The 14402-nt window shown below is 48.4% G+C and overlaps 1 protein-coding gene across 1 annotated transcript in view; it reads left to right on the forward strand.

The window, feature by feature from the left end:
- The first annotated feature begins 1705 nt into the window (after nt 1–1705).
- LOC104570729 (unconventional myosin-Vb) overlaps nt 1706–14402 on the forward strand; it is a 122349-nt gene continuing 109652 nt past the window's right edge. Inside the window, 1 exon segment of the mRNA XM_088536308.1 lies at nt 1706–1787. Coding sequence (XP_088392434.1) covers nt 1706–1787 — 82 coding nt within the window.

A 14402-nucleotide genomic window follows, 5' to 3' on the forward strand; every position in this document is an offset into this window, starting at 1 on the left:
CATTTTCTAAGGATGTTTATAACTAATTAGCAGGTCCCTCTCCCCTGTTGTGCTCAAAATATTTCACTGGCAAATAGAAGAAATATGATATTTTAAAGGTTACTTTCTCCTTATTAGATTTTCTTTGACAAAATGATTGATCCAAATCAAAGTGATGTTTTTTAATATAAGCACTGTACATTCTCCATAGCACAATACTGTATTATTATGGCATGAATGCTGTGCAGGCATTCCTCAGAATCTGCAAAAAGGAAGCTTTCCAGAAGAGTGAGTTTCAACCAACTTTTATTAAAATGCCTTTCAAAGTGCAAATATTTGCAAACCTTTTTGTATTTAGACAGAAGGCACTTGCTGACACATCTGCATTTTCCTTGTTTAATATAAAATGATAACTCTATTTTACTATGGCTAGACATGTATTCATTTTATATATATGTGTGTGTGTGTGTTTGTGTATATATATGTAAACTTTTGTAAGTATTCAATAGCTTTTGAATGATCTGTGAGATATCTGAGTCCTGAGGCTAGTCTCTGAGGTCTCTGTTTGGACAGACCTACTCATGCAGGAAAAAGGCCATTCTGTTTTTTTTTTTTTTGGGGGGGGAGGGGGGAAAGGCTATTCTTTACCCTGTTGGTGATGAGCCTGCCTCTGCAAACTATCTTAAATTGTCCCCAATGTCATAGTTTTAGCATGTGTGGATTAGGGTGCCAGGCACTAACAAAGTTTTAAAACAAAGCACCGCGGAGAGGGGCCAGATGTTACCAAGAAGGTCTGGGGAGGGTTTTAAAAGGGGAAAGAAGGTCACATCCTTGTGGCTTTAAAAGGGGAAAGAAGGTCACATCCTTGTGGCTCTCCCTGCTCAGGACCCGATCGCCCTTTAGGCAGGAGGAGCAGAGGGGGACACAGACAGACAGATGAGAAAAACCTACTCTCCCTGTGGTGCTCCCCTCTACCAGCTCCCTGGGATATTTTTCTTTATTTTATCTCTATGCTTTAAGAGGAGGGAGGTGAAGAACACATTTGCACCCTCATTCCTTTCTTGCTAATGGACTTTGTGGCATCCTGAAAGGTTTAATCTTTCCCATGTATTTTTCGTTTGAGCCTTTGGTACTGCATGTCTGCAAATAATTTTCTCTCGTCCCTCCACCTTTCCAATTCCACCATCTTTCCTCCAATCTCTGCTTTTTAACCCTTTCTTCTTCAATCCCATCCCTCCTTAGGCCCTTCTCCTGCCTTCTTCCCCTTCCTCCTTTCACATTCCTTCCTTCTCTTCCCTTCTCAATATTTCTCTCTCTGTTGGCAAGGACCAAGATTCCTGCGTGTTTGCTGGGTGGGAGCATGAATGGATACATGGAGAAGCCAATAAATGTCTGAGCAGCGGGAACGAGTCAGGGATCAACTACCCCGTCACCTCACAGATTCCGGGCTGCCCAACGCTGCTTGCCCAGGAAGGAGGCGATGCAGTTGTTTGCAAGAGGCCGGTTGCAGATTAATTAATCCGAAAACAGCACCACTGATCTTAGCAGAACAACCCAGCCAAGTGTGGCTGTAAAAGATGGAAGAACCCAGGAAAAACCCAACTTCATTCTCACAGGAAACCCTCTCCGTGGGCAGCATCTTGAGCCAGCAGATGGAAGAGGGACAAATATCCATAAACCCAGGAACGCTGCAAACCTGGAGAGGGCTGAGAGCTCCTTAGTGACGATGCCCAACCCTCACTTAGTGCTTCTCAGCAGCCATCTCCAGAGCCATAGTGGACTTCAGAGCCACTGCTCCCAGTTTGCAGGTAGGAGGGACCATCCCAGAAAACGTAGATGATGCTTCAGCAGTGCCAAGAGCTCAGATAGTTGCAGCTCTCTCATCTCACCATTAGCTCAAAGTGCCAAAGGATGCTCAAGAAATTTATTTCCCGCTCTGCGATGGACTCCTGGGGCAGCCCTGGGTAAGCAACGTACATTTTCTTTGCTACAGTGACCCATCTTTGAAGAGAACGTAGTAGCACACTTGTGATTCCAGGATTAGCTAATGCTAATTCAACATTAATTAAAGCAAGTCATTAAAGGCTGTGAAACTGTCATTGGGTATACCCAACACATGAGAGGTACAAAATAGCATGTTCATGAGCCATAATATTTTTTTAAAAATTACATAATAACCCAAAGGAGGTACTCAGAGCTCCTGCCCTCCCAGGCAAAACTCCTCTCCCCGTCGAAGGAGTGTGAGTCCAGGTTCTGGGAAGGTTTCCCTTCGGGAAGCTTGATATCCACTCATAACAGCTTCATGTACACAGCGACCAAACTCTTGGGAGAGAAACCTTGCGGTCGATGAACACGTGGCTGCGCTGACCCCTTCCCTGCCGAGCGTTTTGGAGACTTCAAGCGGATCTAGAAGAACAGGTGAGGTTGCTGCTGGTGGCTGAATGTGTCAGCGGGCTTCTCTTGGAAGCAGCGTCTCGATGCCCTGTGAAACTCCAGCTGTGCAGCACAGGAGGAAGGATTTTCTGTGTCAAGACCGAGGAGTCTCCGGTGCTTAATCCTATCGATCTCCATCCTGCTCCCGTTCCTTTGGTGCTCCTGCAGTAAACTGGGCCCAGAGCAGGGCATCGTGCGTGCTTCAGAGCAGGTCATACCTTTGCTTCCAGCCCAAACTCACGGATTTTTAAGCTGCAGTAAACATGAACTAGGAAAATGCCTAAGAGACTCTTAAGTGGCTACTGATGGGAGTGGAAGGAGCTCTGGAGCATCCAGGAGGACTCACGTGCCTGGTATTCCCCGGCATGGAGAGAAGTCCCGCAGCCAAACCCTCTATTAAGGTGGCAGTGCCGGAGCAGCGCCTGATCACTGAAACTGTGGCCGGGTGTTCAGGATGGAATCCGCCTCCTTTATGGGGAAATAAATCTAGTTAAAAAGGAAGGGGAAAAAAGAAACCGAAAGGGTTTGGGGAAGGGAGAGGTGGGGGTCTGGGGAACAGCATGCTCGGCTGCAAGGGCAGATGAAAACGGAGTTGGTGCTGGCTGGTTGGTTGGTTTTCCTGCCAAATGCTTCACCACCCTCTCTGAGAGCAGCTCTACAGAAAGGAAGGATTTTTTACTAAAAAAAAAAAAGCAGAAGGCGATACTAAGGGAGAGCGGACACTCCCTCCTTGCCCAGGCGCTGCAGCCCCTGAGCCCTGCTCCTCATGGGGAATTCTGGGGCATTAAGAGCTGAACTCCTCCTGAAGACACTGAGTGCTCCAAAGTTCTTCCCCATTTTTTTTTTTTTGCATCCCTCATGTACTAATCAGTGCAAGGAGCATCGGATACAAGAACAATCCAAAGGCTGAGTCGTGCTGGGCTGATCCATGCCATGCCGGGATGAACCGAGCCGTGCCGGGATGTGCCCTTTTGTGCCATTCCGCGTTACTCAGTCCCTTCCATGCTGGGCCAGTCCATTCCATGCAAGTCCATTCTGTGCTGGTCCATTCCATTCCAGGCTCTTCTATTCCATGCCAGTCCATTCTGTGCCATTCCAATCCATTCCAGGCTGTTTCCTTCCATTCTGGGCCATGGCAGTCCATACTGGTGCATTCTGTACCAGTTCATTCCCTTCACTCCATTCCATACCATTGCATTCCATGCTGGAGCACTCCATTCCAGGCCATGCTGGTACATTCCATGCCACTCCATTTCACTCCATTGCGTATCAGTCCAGTGCATTCCATTCCATGCCAATCCATTCCATGCTGCCCCAGTCCATCTCACTCCAGCATAGTCCATTCCGTGCTGCTCCATCCTGTGCAAGTAGAGTCCATTCCGTGCAAGCAGAGTCCATTCTGTGCTGGTCTATTCCATGTTGCTCTGTCCCATGGTAGTGCAGTCCATTCAGTGCCAGTCCAGTCCATTCCAGGCTGGTCCATTCTGTTCTATTCCGTTCCGTGCCAGTCTAGTCCATTCCAGGCCGCTACATTCCATTCTAATCCATTCCAGGCTTGTCCAGTGCATTGCACTCCACTCCAGCGCAGTCCATTCCGTGCAAGTGGAGTCCACTCCGTGCCGCTGCGTCCCGCTCCAGCGTAGTCCATTCCGTGCCCCGGTATATTCCAGCCTGGCCAGCGGCGCCGCCCCGTACCTTCCCTGGGGCGCGGTCGGGCCGGTGGTGCCGCTGCTGCTGCTGCCCGCCATGCGCCGCGCTCCGCGATGTCCGTGGTCCAGCTCTACACGCAGGTGCGCGACTGGGCCGCAGCGGGGGCGGGAAGAATGTTGGTGGTGGTTTTAGTTAATTAATTAATTACTTTCGTTTATTTATTTATTGAACCGGGGGCATGGGGAGAAGTGCTCAGCCGGGAGCGGCGCTTCTTAACACTTTTTTTTTTAAATATATATTTATAAAGGAGGTTAAAAAGATCCAAAGTGGTGCAATTTTGGCTCTATTTCCCCGTGCTGCACAACTCGCGTGGGCGCTATTGCCGCGTTCACCTATTTCCGCGCGGAGCTGGGACTGGGGGGGCGGACGCAGGCACTTTCGTATCCCGGGATCGCGTGGAGGGGTCGGGATCGCGTGGAGGGGTCGCCCCGTCGCGGAATGGGGAGTTTCACCCCCAAATCGGGTCGTTCTCTGGAGCTGCGAGGCTCCGCAGTGCCCACGGAGGCTCTGCGGGAAGAGGCGCCGCGTTGCCTGTCCACAAGTCCCCAGTGCTTAACAGATGTGTTTCTGCAGGGGTTTTCTTTCTTTTTTTTCTTTTTCCTTTTTCCCCAAATTTTTGCTTCCATGGGAATTTTGCAGGTGCCTCTTACATAATATCGGCATCTCCGCTTGTATTTTGGCGGCTGCTGTTTAGCATCTGATCCGGATCCAGGATGAGGCGTCAGCTTTGGGAACTCGCCCCGGAGCCTCTCTTGGTGTGGGAAGTCCGAGAGGGTTCGGTGTGACCAGACTGCCCCAGGGAGCCAATTTTGGTTATTTATTTACTTATTTTTCCCCCAAAACAAAGACCTGGAGCTGGGGAGGTCGCTCAGTGTCCTCCTCTGTGGCCAGCTGGATAACCTTGCTGGCATGCTGGGAATGTCGTGCTTCGAGTCAGGATGCGGGTAAAGGGATCCATAGGATGTCCTGCCAAGAACCTATTGATCCGGTGACACCAGCGTGGCCACCATGTCGTCCCCTCCGATGTCCCCCAGGCAACAGGAATGGCCAGAGAGCCCCTTGGGCACCCCAGAGCGGGATGTCCAGGATGCCCCCGTGCTGCACATGGTCCTTCCTTGTGCCTCTCATCCCAAAAACACACCAGGATGCAGGAAGGCACCCAAACAGGGTGAGTGGCGGGTGTTGAACAGGCCCCATTAAGCAGGATAATTAAGAGCTGCGCCTTAATTATAAGCATGGGAGCAATTCCTGGGCTGCTTGCACGCGCTGAGCTCGGAGTGCACCTGGATTCGCTTGAGCAAGCAGCTCTGGGGAGCACAACGCTGCATGCTTGTCCCCACGGGCAAAATTTGGGAGCTTTAGGATTATCCATACATGGTTTTTATTCTTTTTATCTATATTTATTTTTGCATCGCATTTCAGAAACAAATACAGATGTAGAACGACTTGCAGGCCTGGGAGGGGACACCCTGGCAGCAAGGATTCCTTCTTGCAAAAAGTGCTTCTGCTGGTGGGGAGAGTCGCCTGCCATTTTTTGCTCCCAAGTGTTGTGCTTGTGCTTCTCAGGAGCTTTTTGCAAGCTCCCAGTGGGTTAGAAACCAGTGCAATTATTTATTTTCCCCCTGCTCTATTTTTCTAAGTGACATATTAAATAAATGCCAAGTGTTTTTGCTAGACAATAGAACTTCATGCATTGAAAAAAAAAGAAATCCTTTTTTAATAGCCAGCTCCAGATCGGGAAAGCTCCAGTTTTCATTTAAAGTTGTCTTATTAAATAAAGTTGCTGCACTGAATGAATGATTGTGGACCGTGGGGAGAGGCTTTTCAAAAGCAAACGTGCCTGGTGTGCTTGCCCACTGCGTGGCTAAATTACTTGGCAGAAACCTCCCCATTTTTGGGAAACTTTGAAGGGTGCCATGTTTCTGAGACCTGTCCTTGGTGGGCGCTTGTGGATCCGCTCATTTGGGGTCAAGGAGCAGCTTGAGAAGCTGGAGGATCTATCTTCTTCCTCTTCCTCTTTGTCAGCCCAAGGAGGGGTTATTTTTCTCTGCAAATTCCAGCAAAACCAAGTAGGAGAGGCAGGAGCTGGGTGCCTGCCTCCAAAATGCATAAGGGGGTTTTGCAAGGCACTTGTGCATCATTCAGAGGGTCATAACTTTCTTTATGCATATTCTATATATTGCATATTTAATAAAAATATTCTCAGACTAAGCATTGAGCATGGGAATGTTGTGGCTCATCCAGGGCCATCCATGCCCTTTGCTGCAGAACTCCTGGGACGCGACTCCCTGAGGACTCCCAGCTGCAGCTCCTGCTTGGGGAGGCAGCTTATGCTCGAAGGTTTTTCTTAGGTTATAAAAACACGTTTGAGTCTTTTAAGAATTCCATTCTTGCATCCTGATGCAGGGTGATGGGAAGCCATGGTGGAGTTGGAAACCTTGGAGTTAGCAGCCCCTTGGTGCCCAAGGAGAAGATATTCCCTGGCAGCTTGCTTTGTGCGGATTGATGCACTGTCATTTCCCCCGCATCCAGATTCAGGATTCCCCTCGCCCCCCCGCCAACACCCCTGTCCAGAGCACGACAGCCAGGGATGGGCAATGAGCTTGCAGGAATTAACTATTTATGCCGCATTTTGATTCCTGTTTATGCAGTTCTTCGTTTTGGTCTGACAGCCCCTCCGTTAGCGCCGTGGCTGCAATGTAGCCCTAAAAGCGGCCTCTCCAGGAGAGTTTTCCCCACCTGGTGCTTGCAGCAGTGGAGCCGTGGTGGGAGGAGGGTACGTTTGGCTGCCCTGTGTGATGAGATGCTCCTGCATTTGGCTTCGACGGGTCCCAAATATATTTGGGATGTGCACGTCCTGATGTATTGGAGCACGTCTGCCTTGCCATGCTTCTCCGCTGCTGATGAGCAGATGAGCGAAAGGGAGATGCTGAAAGGGAGCACGTGAATCCACAAATAGTTCTGCTGACCAAGGAAGATGTGCACGCACGTGCATATATCTATACGGATAGATTATTTCTATCTACATAGTCTGCAGCTGGCCTCTCTCAAGCACTTGAGTTCCTGCACCAGAGGCACGGGGCACTTCTCTTTGCTCTGCATGGTCCCGTTTGCCCGTGGCCCTGGCACGAAGGGGCAGAGTGCAGCCGGGCTGCAGTGTTTATTGAGGAACAGGGCCCAGGAATAACCAGGCACCGCTGCAGACTTTGGACCTTTGGAGCTGAGCGGCCTCAGCTGCCCCTTCCCACTGTGCTTTCCTGGCTGCTCTTTGCCCTGTTCTGCAGCAGTTTTTCAGCCAAGCCTTGAAACTCCTTGGTTTTCCGAACAGGGCCGTTGGGCGCTTGGGGTGAACATGAGCGCGGGGCACAAGTCCAGGCGTAGTCGCATCCCTGCTCTGTGGCAAGTGGCGAACACGGCAATAATCACAGCGTAGCGCTCCAAAGCCGCAATTTTGTGTTCTAGTCCTTGGCCCCTTGGAAACAAAACTCTGCTTGTTTGGGTTTCTTTTTTCTTTTTCCACTCCCCTGCTTCCCTTCTCTAGCTATTTATTTATTTATGTACGTTGTCACCAAAACAACATGGTGCAGTAACCGGTCCTCATGATCCTTCTTCTTCCAAGGGAAAAAAGCCCTTAATGCATTTAAAGATGCCTTAAGAAATGGGGCATGGGGATAGTGATGTGTTTTATATTTTTATTTTTTCTTTTTCACCCCAATACTACTCTCTTGTCACCTGCCACCAAGTCCCGGAGTGCAGCGTGTCCTCTGTGCGCACGTCCGTGCTGCGCCCTGCGAGGATGGGAACAGGTGCGAGCACATCCGGGGCAGTGAGCGGGTGCGAGGACCCCAGATGAGGAGAACCAGCTTCCCAATTGATTAAGCTGAGCGACTCCCCTGTGGATTTATGGTGCTTTATTACCTTGCATTAAAATTAGCGGGTGCTGATTAAAATTAGCGGGTGCTGCAGGTTTTTGCTCGGCTTCAGAGCCGTGTAGCTCCATTGCTGACCTCTTCCTCACTGAACGCGTCTGCTGGTTCATGAAACAAATAATAAAGGAAATAAAAGCTCAAATATCAGGCTCTGGGTATTTGGCTTGTTGCCTTTTGGTCTCCCCACTTGGGTATTTGCATTTCTAGCCCCGTTTCAGCCAGGAAAGTCATTCCTGGAGTCTGCTCTGTGGGTCCTGGCAATGGTGGAAATCTCTGGCCCATCTCCAAGAAACCCAGATAACTCTCCTCCTGCCTGGTTTTTCTTGCGTTGCTCTCTGTTTTCCTTTCTCAGTCACCTTTGCTCCCTGGGCCCTGACCCAGCGAGGCCATAACTTACTCCATGCAAAGAGCTCAGGTGGATGCTCACGCTTGGGCTGCTCTGCTGGGCCCCTCTGCGCTGGCGTCACTCCGCTCGGCTCCAGTCCCAGAAACTCTGGTGTGGATGCTGGGGAATGGACTCATGGCTCTTGCATGTGTTTATATATATATTTTAATAAGAAAAACTTAGGTGCTACTACATTTTTTTATTATTATTGTATCCCTCTGCAGTGTAGGAGCAGGGTGACAAGATCGCCAGACAAATGTGAGTGACTTTGTGCTATCTTGCCGAACTCTGTGTCTCTGGTCCCTGAGCTTAAAAAATGAGAGATTTATTTTCTGCTTGATGGATTTATTTTTATTTATATTTTTTTGGGGGGGATGGATGAAGCTGGTGAGCTGTAGCTGTGCCTGCTCACCTCCCATTGCAAGCTCTCGCTCATAAGAAGCGACTTCAGAAGATCCTCAAAACGTCCTCTGGGCTCTTCAAGGTGTCCTCTGGGTTCTTTGGGAGATCTCTTGCCACATTTGCAAGCCCGAGCAGGAAATGAAACCTCAACATTTATTCTGGCTCCATTGCGGGGAGTGGAATTTTATTTGAAATCTTCTTTAGGAGCAAGATTCGCTTGAGTTGGCCTTTTGGGTCCTGAATAGCTGATGCTTTGGAACCTATGGATATGATGGGATGGATGAGCGTGTCCAGGTTGTACTGATCTTTCCAGTCCCCAGTGGTTCTTTCAGCCATTCCAGGACAGATGTCCCCACGTGCCTCTGCTCGCCACGAAGCCCCACTTTTAAGTCATGAATGGATACCCATCGGGGCTTCACCAATGTAACAGATACTGGAGTCTTTGGTGTTGAGCAGATGGGTCCTTCTAAGGACTCCCCAGGTACCTTCTTGGTACTGAAAAAGGTGTCTTCTCCTGGAAATCTCAACTCTTGTCACAATTTCAGGAGTAGGTCATGTGAAATACTTTCTGCTCACCTATTTGCTAAACGGTGACTAGATCTCATCTGATCACAGACCCAGCAAGCCTTTAGGAGCTCAAATTGAAGTACTGAGAAGGCTCTCTAAGTCTTGCAGCCCCATGGCTCCTGATCCTGGGCCCATGGCTGATTTCAGGGTGATGGATCTCCTTCCCAGAGCTGCCGACCATGAGGAAGGAAGCAGGTGGCACCAACAGCTCAGCTTTGCGCCATCTCCAAGGGCAAAAACGTGTGGGAAACTGTGATGAAGCTTCTCAAGTTGGGTAGTCAGGGCTCTCTGCTCCTTCTGTCTCCAGGGGCCACTCCTCCGTTGTGGGCTTAACCTTCTAGGTGCAGAGAAGCTCTGGAGAGCGGGTTAGGATGAGGAGGTACTTTGTGTTGGGGAAATCTCAAGCACATGAAGCTTGTAGCAGACTGCATCTCTCATCCTGCTCTTCTTTGCTATTGGGAACCACCTCTGTAGGTGAGGACCTGAGCTGTGGATGCTCAGAGGAGGGATGGGAAGGTCCTTAAATCCTCCACCTTGAGCCTCTCCCATGGGGGTGACCCTCTTGCAGGGCTGTCAAAGGACACTCCTCTTTCCTCCTGAAACAAAAAGAGGGGAGAATGACCTTAATGCCAGTGTTGTGACTGGGCAGGAAGATTAATCATTTCACTGGATTTCTGTCTTGCTAAAAAGATGAAGTATTTAGGAATGTGGTCAACTGCTGAGCAGTAGGAAATAAAGCTCAGGCCAGCACAGACAGATGGAAACCACTTCGTCTTCTGCTGCAGGGAGAGGATTGAAGTAATTAAAACTTGTGTCTCAAAGTGCAGCCACTTTCTGGGCATGCCCGATGTGCAGAGCCCATCAAAAATACCCTCTTGTGCTATGGATTTTTAATTATGAACCTTCAGGTGAGCTGACTGGGGTAGTTGGCCTCATATCCCATACGAGCAATGCAGGACACCTGCCAAACAGCCACCAAATGGCTGGTTCCTGGTCCTCCAGCTCCATCTCATCACTACGTGGCTGCTGGATGGGGATAGTCTTCTGCCCAGCTTTACCCTAGCTAGACCTGCACGCATGACCAACCAAGGAGAGACTCACTTGCAGCCCTGCTGGACTTGTTGTGACATTTGATTTGATTTTTGGGGACCTTTTCTGGTGGTTTTGGCTGACACCGATGTCCTTGTGGACCAGGAGGATTCTAGATATTAAGGGATGAGGCTTCTCAGTTGTAACCAGAGCCTTCTCCAGCTCTCCTGTTTGAAAAGGCTTGGACAGCTCGAGACGTGAGTTGGGCCTGGCTAATACTGCTTTGCTTGCTGTTGTATGACGAGCTTTATAGGGTGTTTTCTGTTTTCCCTCTGAGTGACAGGATGACTTTTTGTTTGCTTTTGTTTTTAAATCCCAGGTGACCCTTTTGCTTGTTTGCTTGGTATTATCCAAGTTTAGGCTGCAGCTAATCTCCAGTGTGACCCTTTTTTGCTATCTCTGTACTAAAGAGAAGACCAGATGTGGTCGATGGAAAATCCCGGATACTGAGGTGGGAAAAGGTGTTTTTAATGATTGATTTATGCAGGTCTTAAGTTAGCGAGGCTTCATGCTTTCAGCAGCTGAAGGCAGTTTCTTGCTGTCATGCATTCAGTACTGAAGTCTGGACATTTTATTGGAAGGTTTCTCCTTTAGAAGCAATTTAATTTTCATTTGTAATATTTTTTGGGGGCAGTCCGCTGACACCTTTCAGCTTATAAACCCTCTTTGATGTGGCTCATTCAGGGGAAAAATGGCATTACGCACCACCTCAATCATTCAGATGTCAGAAGATGTTGCACCTTGTGAAGAAATGGACTCAGTCTGGGGTGCAGAGTGAGACAACTCTGGGGTGCAGAGTGAGACCAACGGTGGTGCAGATGATGGTGATGACTGTGATAAGAAAGGCTTAATCCATCGAGCAGGTACCCATCTTGGCCCTGAGCCTGTAGAAACACAAGCATATCCTCTACCCCAGGTTATTAAAGAAAAAGGCCCTTCCCACTGATTTGTCTGTGGGTTTTTGACGATAACCTGGGCTTTATCCTGAACTTTGTGTTGTCTCTGTGAATCAAAATGTTGGTATATAGGGGGGCCCTCTTCTGTTCAGCGATTTAAAAAATTCAACACATAGCAAGTTTTTGCTATGCGTTCCTGTGAGGATAAGCCTACACTCCCCCTTTTTTGTTTTTGTAACATATTCTTAGGGGTACCATGTGTACGCTCGATAATCGCTTGGCCTGTGGGTGAATGGGGGATACCTGTGATGTGTTGGATTCCCCATTGTTGAAAGAATATTTGCGTTTTTTGTGCTATATAGGCTGGACCATTGTCAGTTTTTATAGTTTTTGGCACTCACAACATTGCAAAGGCCATAATAAAGTGTCGACATACGTCTTTGGCCTTCTCACCTGTATGTACAGAAGCATAGATACAGGATGAGAAGGTATCAACAGAAACATGTTCATTGTGCTAACAGGCCATAGGGTTGGAAGCTAGAATAAAAAACAAAAAGACTGACAGGATAATTCTGCTTTCGTCTGTGAACAGTCTGAGTGGGTAATTTGTCCACAACTTTGCCAAGTGCAGCTCGCGCGGGAGGAGTAAGCTTTCTTGAGGACGTCAAACTCGTGTCTCCCTCTAAAAGCTTAAAAAGAGGATGTAATTCTTCTGTGGAAATCCCTAAGGAGGGACGGATCCAATTAATAGTTCCCAAAAGCTTTTGAAGATCATTCAAAGTCCTTATGTCTGTCTTTAGGGTCAATGATTGTGGTCGAATTTGATGATCAGAAATTCTCCATCCTAACTATCGCCAAGGCGGACTTTCCTTCTGCAATTTTTAATCCTGCAACTGATGCTGCTCGCGTAATCTGATGCAGAGCCTCTTCTGCTGTTTAAATTCCTTGTACATTAAACTTTATCGGTCCTGCTTGTAACGTACAGGATATCTGTGGGTGATTCATAGTTATCTGTTGAGTCCAGAAAATTTCAAAAGAGCCTGTGCCACATTTAGTGTTCGCAGCATTTGGTGTCTGTGGTAAGAAAGTATACTAATTGTGCTATTCGGATTCCTGCTGGCACAGTACAGGGTGGTATCCGAGTCCATACCATTATCTTTATTTCTCCTTTGAAATCTGCATTGATAACTGCAGGTAACACAAACAGCCCTTGTCTCGTTGTTGAAGATTGCCCAATCAACAGTGCTGCCATTCCTTGCCCCAGGGGGCGGTGGACACCAGTTGGAATTAGCACAACTGATGTATCAGTAATTAGCACTTCTATTGTGGTGGCCAGGTCCACATCGGTGCTGCTGCTTGTGCTGGCGCACAAGCCGCGGCTGCTTCCCGGTGGGGGCCACTCCAAGGGGTGATTTGCTGTCATGGCGCGAACCCTCGCTGCGCTCCGCTTGAAGTTTCCTGAAGGGGCTAATGGTCGACCTTCCTTATCAAATTTTGATCGACACTGATTAGCATAGTGTTGTCCTTTGTGGCAGCGTGGACATATTCCAGGCGCTCCTCTGTTTGCTTGCGTTTTTGGACAGTATTTACGAATATGCCCAAATTGGTCACAAGCAAAACATGGCTTTTTCATGGACATTGTTGCAAATGTTTCGGCCATCAGTGAATATTCATACTGTTTGGTACCGACATTAATACATGCTTTTAGCATGTCATCAATAGTAGGATCCTTTAGCGGCCGCAAAACTCTCTGGCAATCAGGGTTAGCATTCTCAACTGCTAGTTGCTTAAAAATATAGCTTCGTGCTTGTTCGTTATCAATTTGTTTCTCCAGAGCCTCATTAAGCTGATCCAAAAACTTCATATATGGCTCATTCGCATCTTGTCTTATGCTAACAAAAGGTTGTCTTTGTTTACCACTCTCCGGGACAGGCCGTGTGGAGAGCAAGTGCCCTAACTTGTTGCAGGCCCTCAGGGGGGATTTCTGCTTGTGCTGTTGTAGCACTGTGGTCACCCTCCCCCATTAGCAGGTCCACAGTAACAGCCCATAAAGGACCTTTTTTCAACAGCCACTGGTTTTCCTCCCCCTGTGCTCGAGCAAGCCATCTCATTTTTGATTCCCACATCGTATATTGCATATCGGTCATAATGAGGCGAAACAAAGTTTTAAAATCACGGGGAGTAAAAACCCAAGTATCACAAAGAGATTGTATAAGGTGGGTGGTATATGGTGTGCCAAGGCCATGATCTGTCACCGTGTGTTGCACGTCCTTAATAAGATTATACGACAAACCTTCCCAACGGGGATTCTGGTCTGGTGCACAGATAACAGGAAAGGCTTTCAGCATGCCCACATTCCCTGCCTGTTTTGCTCCTTGTTTTACTGAGGCCCATGTATCGTGAGGATCCGGGGGGTATAGGTCTGGCTCCTTTCCAGGGTCAATAGGACCCGGACCAAAAGGATCATCGTCCTGGTCATCAGGTGGCAGTACCACAAAGGCTTTTGCAGGACGTTTTCTTTTCTGATTATCATCAGGACACGATTGAGGTAAAGCAGGCGCAGAGGGGATGGCAGGGGCCCCGATCCCGTCATTTATGTTCGACTGCGACCCACTATGAGATTTCAATGTTTTGAATACAACTCGCCATTGTGGCAACAGGTTAGCAGCAGTCTTATCACCGCGCGTGGCACTATCCCACAGTCGGACCCCAATTTGGTCCCACCTTTCCAGATTAAAAACATTCTTACTATTCACCGAAGGATCGTCTTTAGAAGCCCACGCAAGAACCTTTTGCAGCTCTTCTTCACCTAAATTTTTTCTTTGCGGTTTCAAGTTTTTAGGAGAAGCTTCTAAATCATCCTTCTGTTCCTTCATTAGGTATGAACCCATAGTTCCCAGCCGCTTACCTCTTTCCTTTCAAGAGGCTTTTAGTGTGCACACAAAGTAAGCTTCCTTTCAGCTTGATCCTTACGCTTCCTTTCAGCGTGATTCCCGGGAGTTCAGCTGGGCG

The sequence above is a fragment of the Tinamus guttatus genome, unplaced genomic scaffold, assembly GCF_059628265.1.
Source record: "Tinamus guttatus ecotype Peru unplaced genomic scaffold, ASM5962826v1 Tinamus_guttatus_pri_ptg000656l, whole genome shotgun sequence".
Lineage (NCBI taxonomy): Eukaryota > Metazoa > Chordata > Aves > Tinamiformes > Tinamidae > Tinamus > Tinamus guttatus.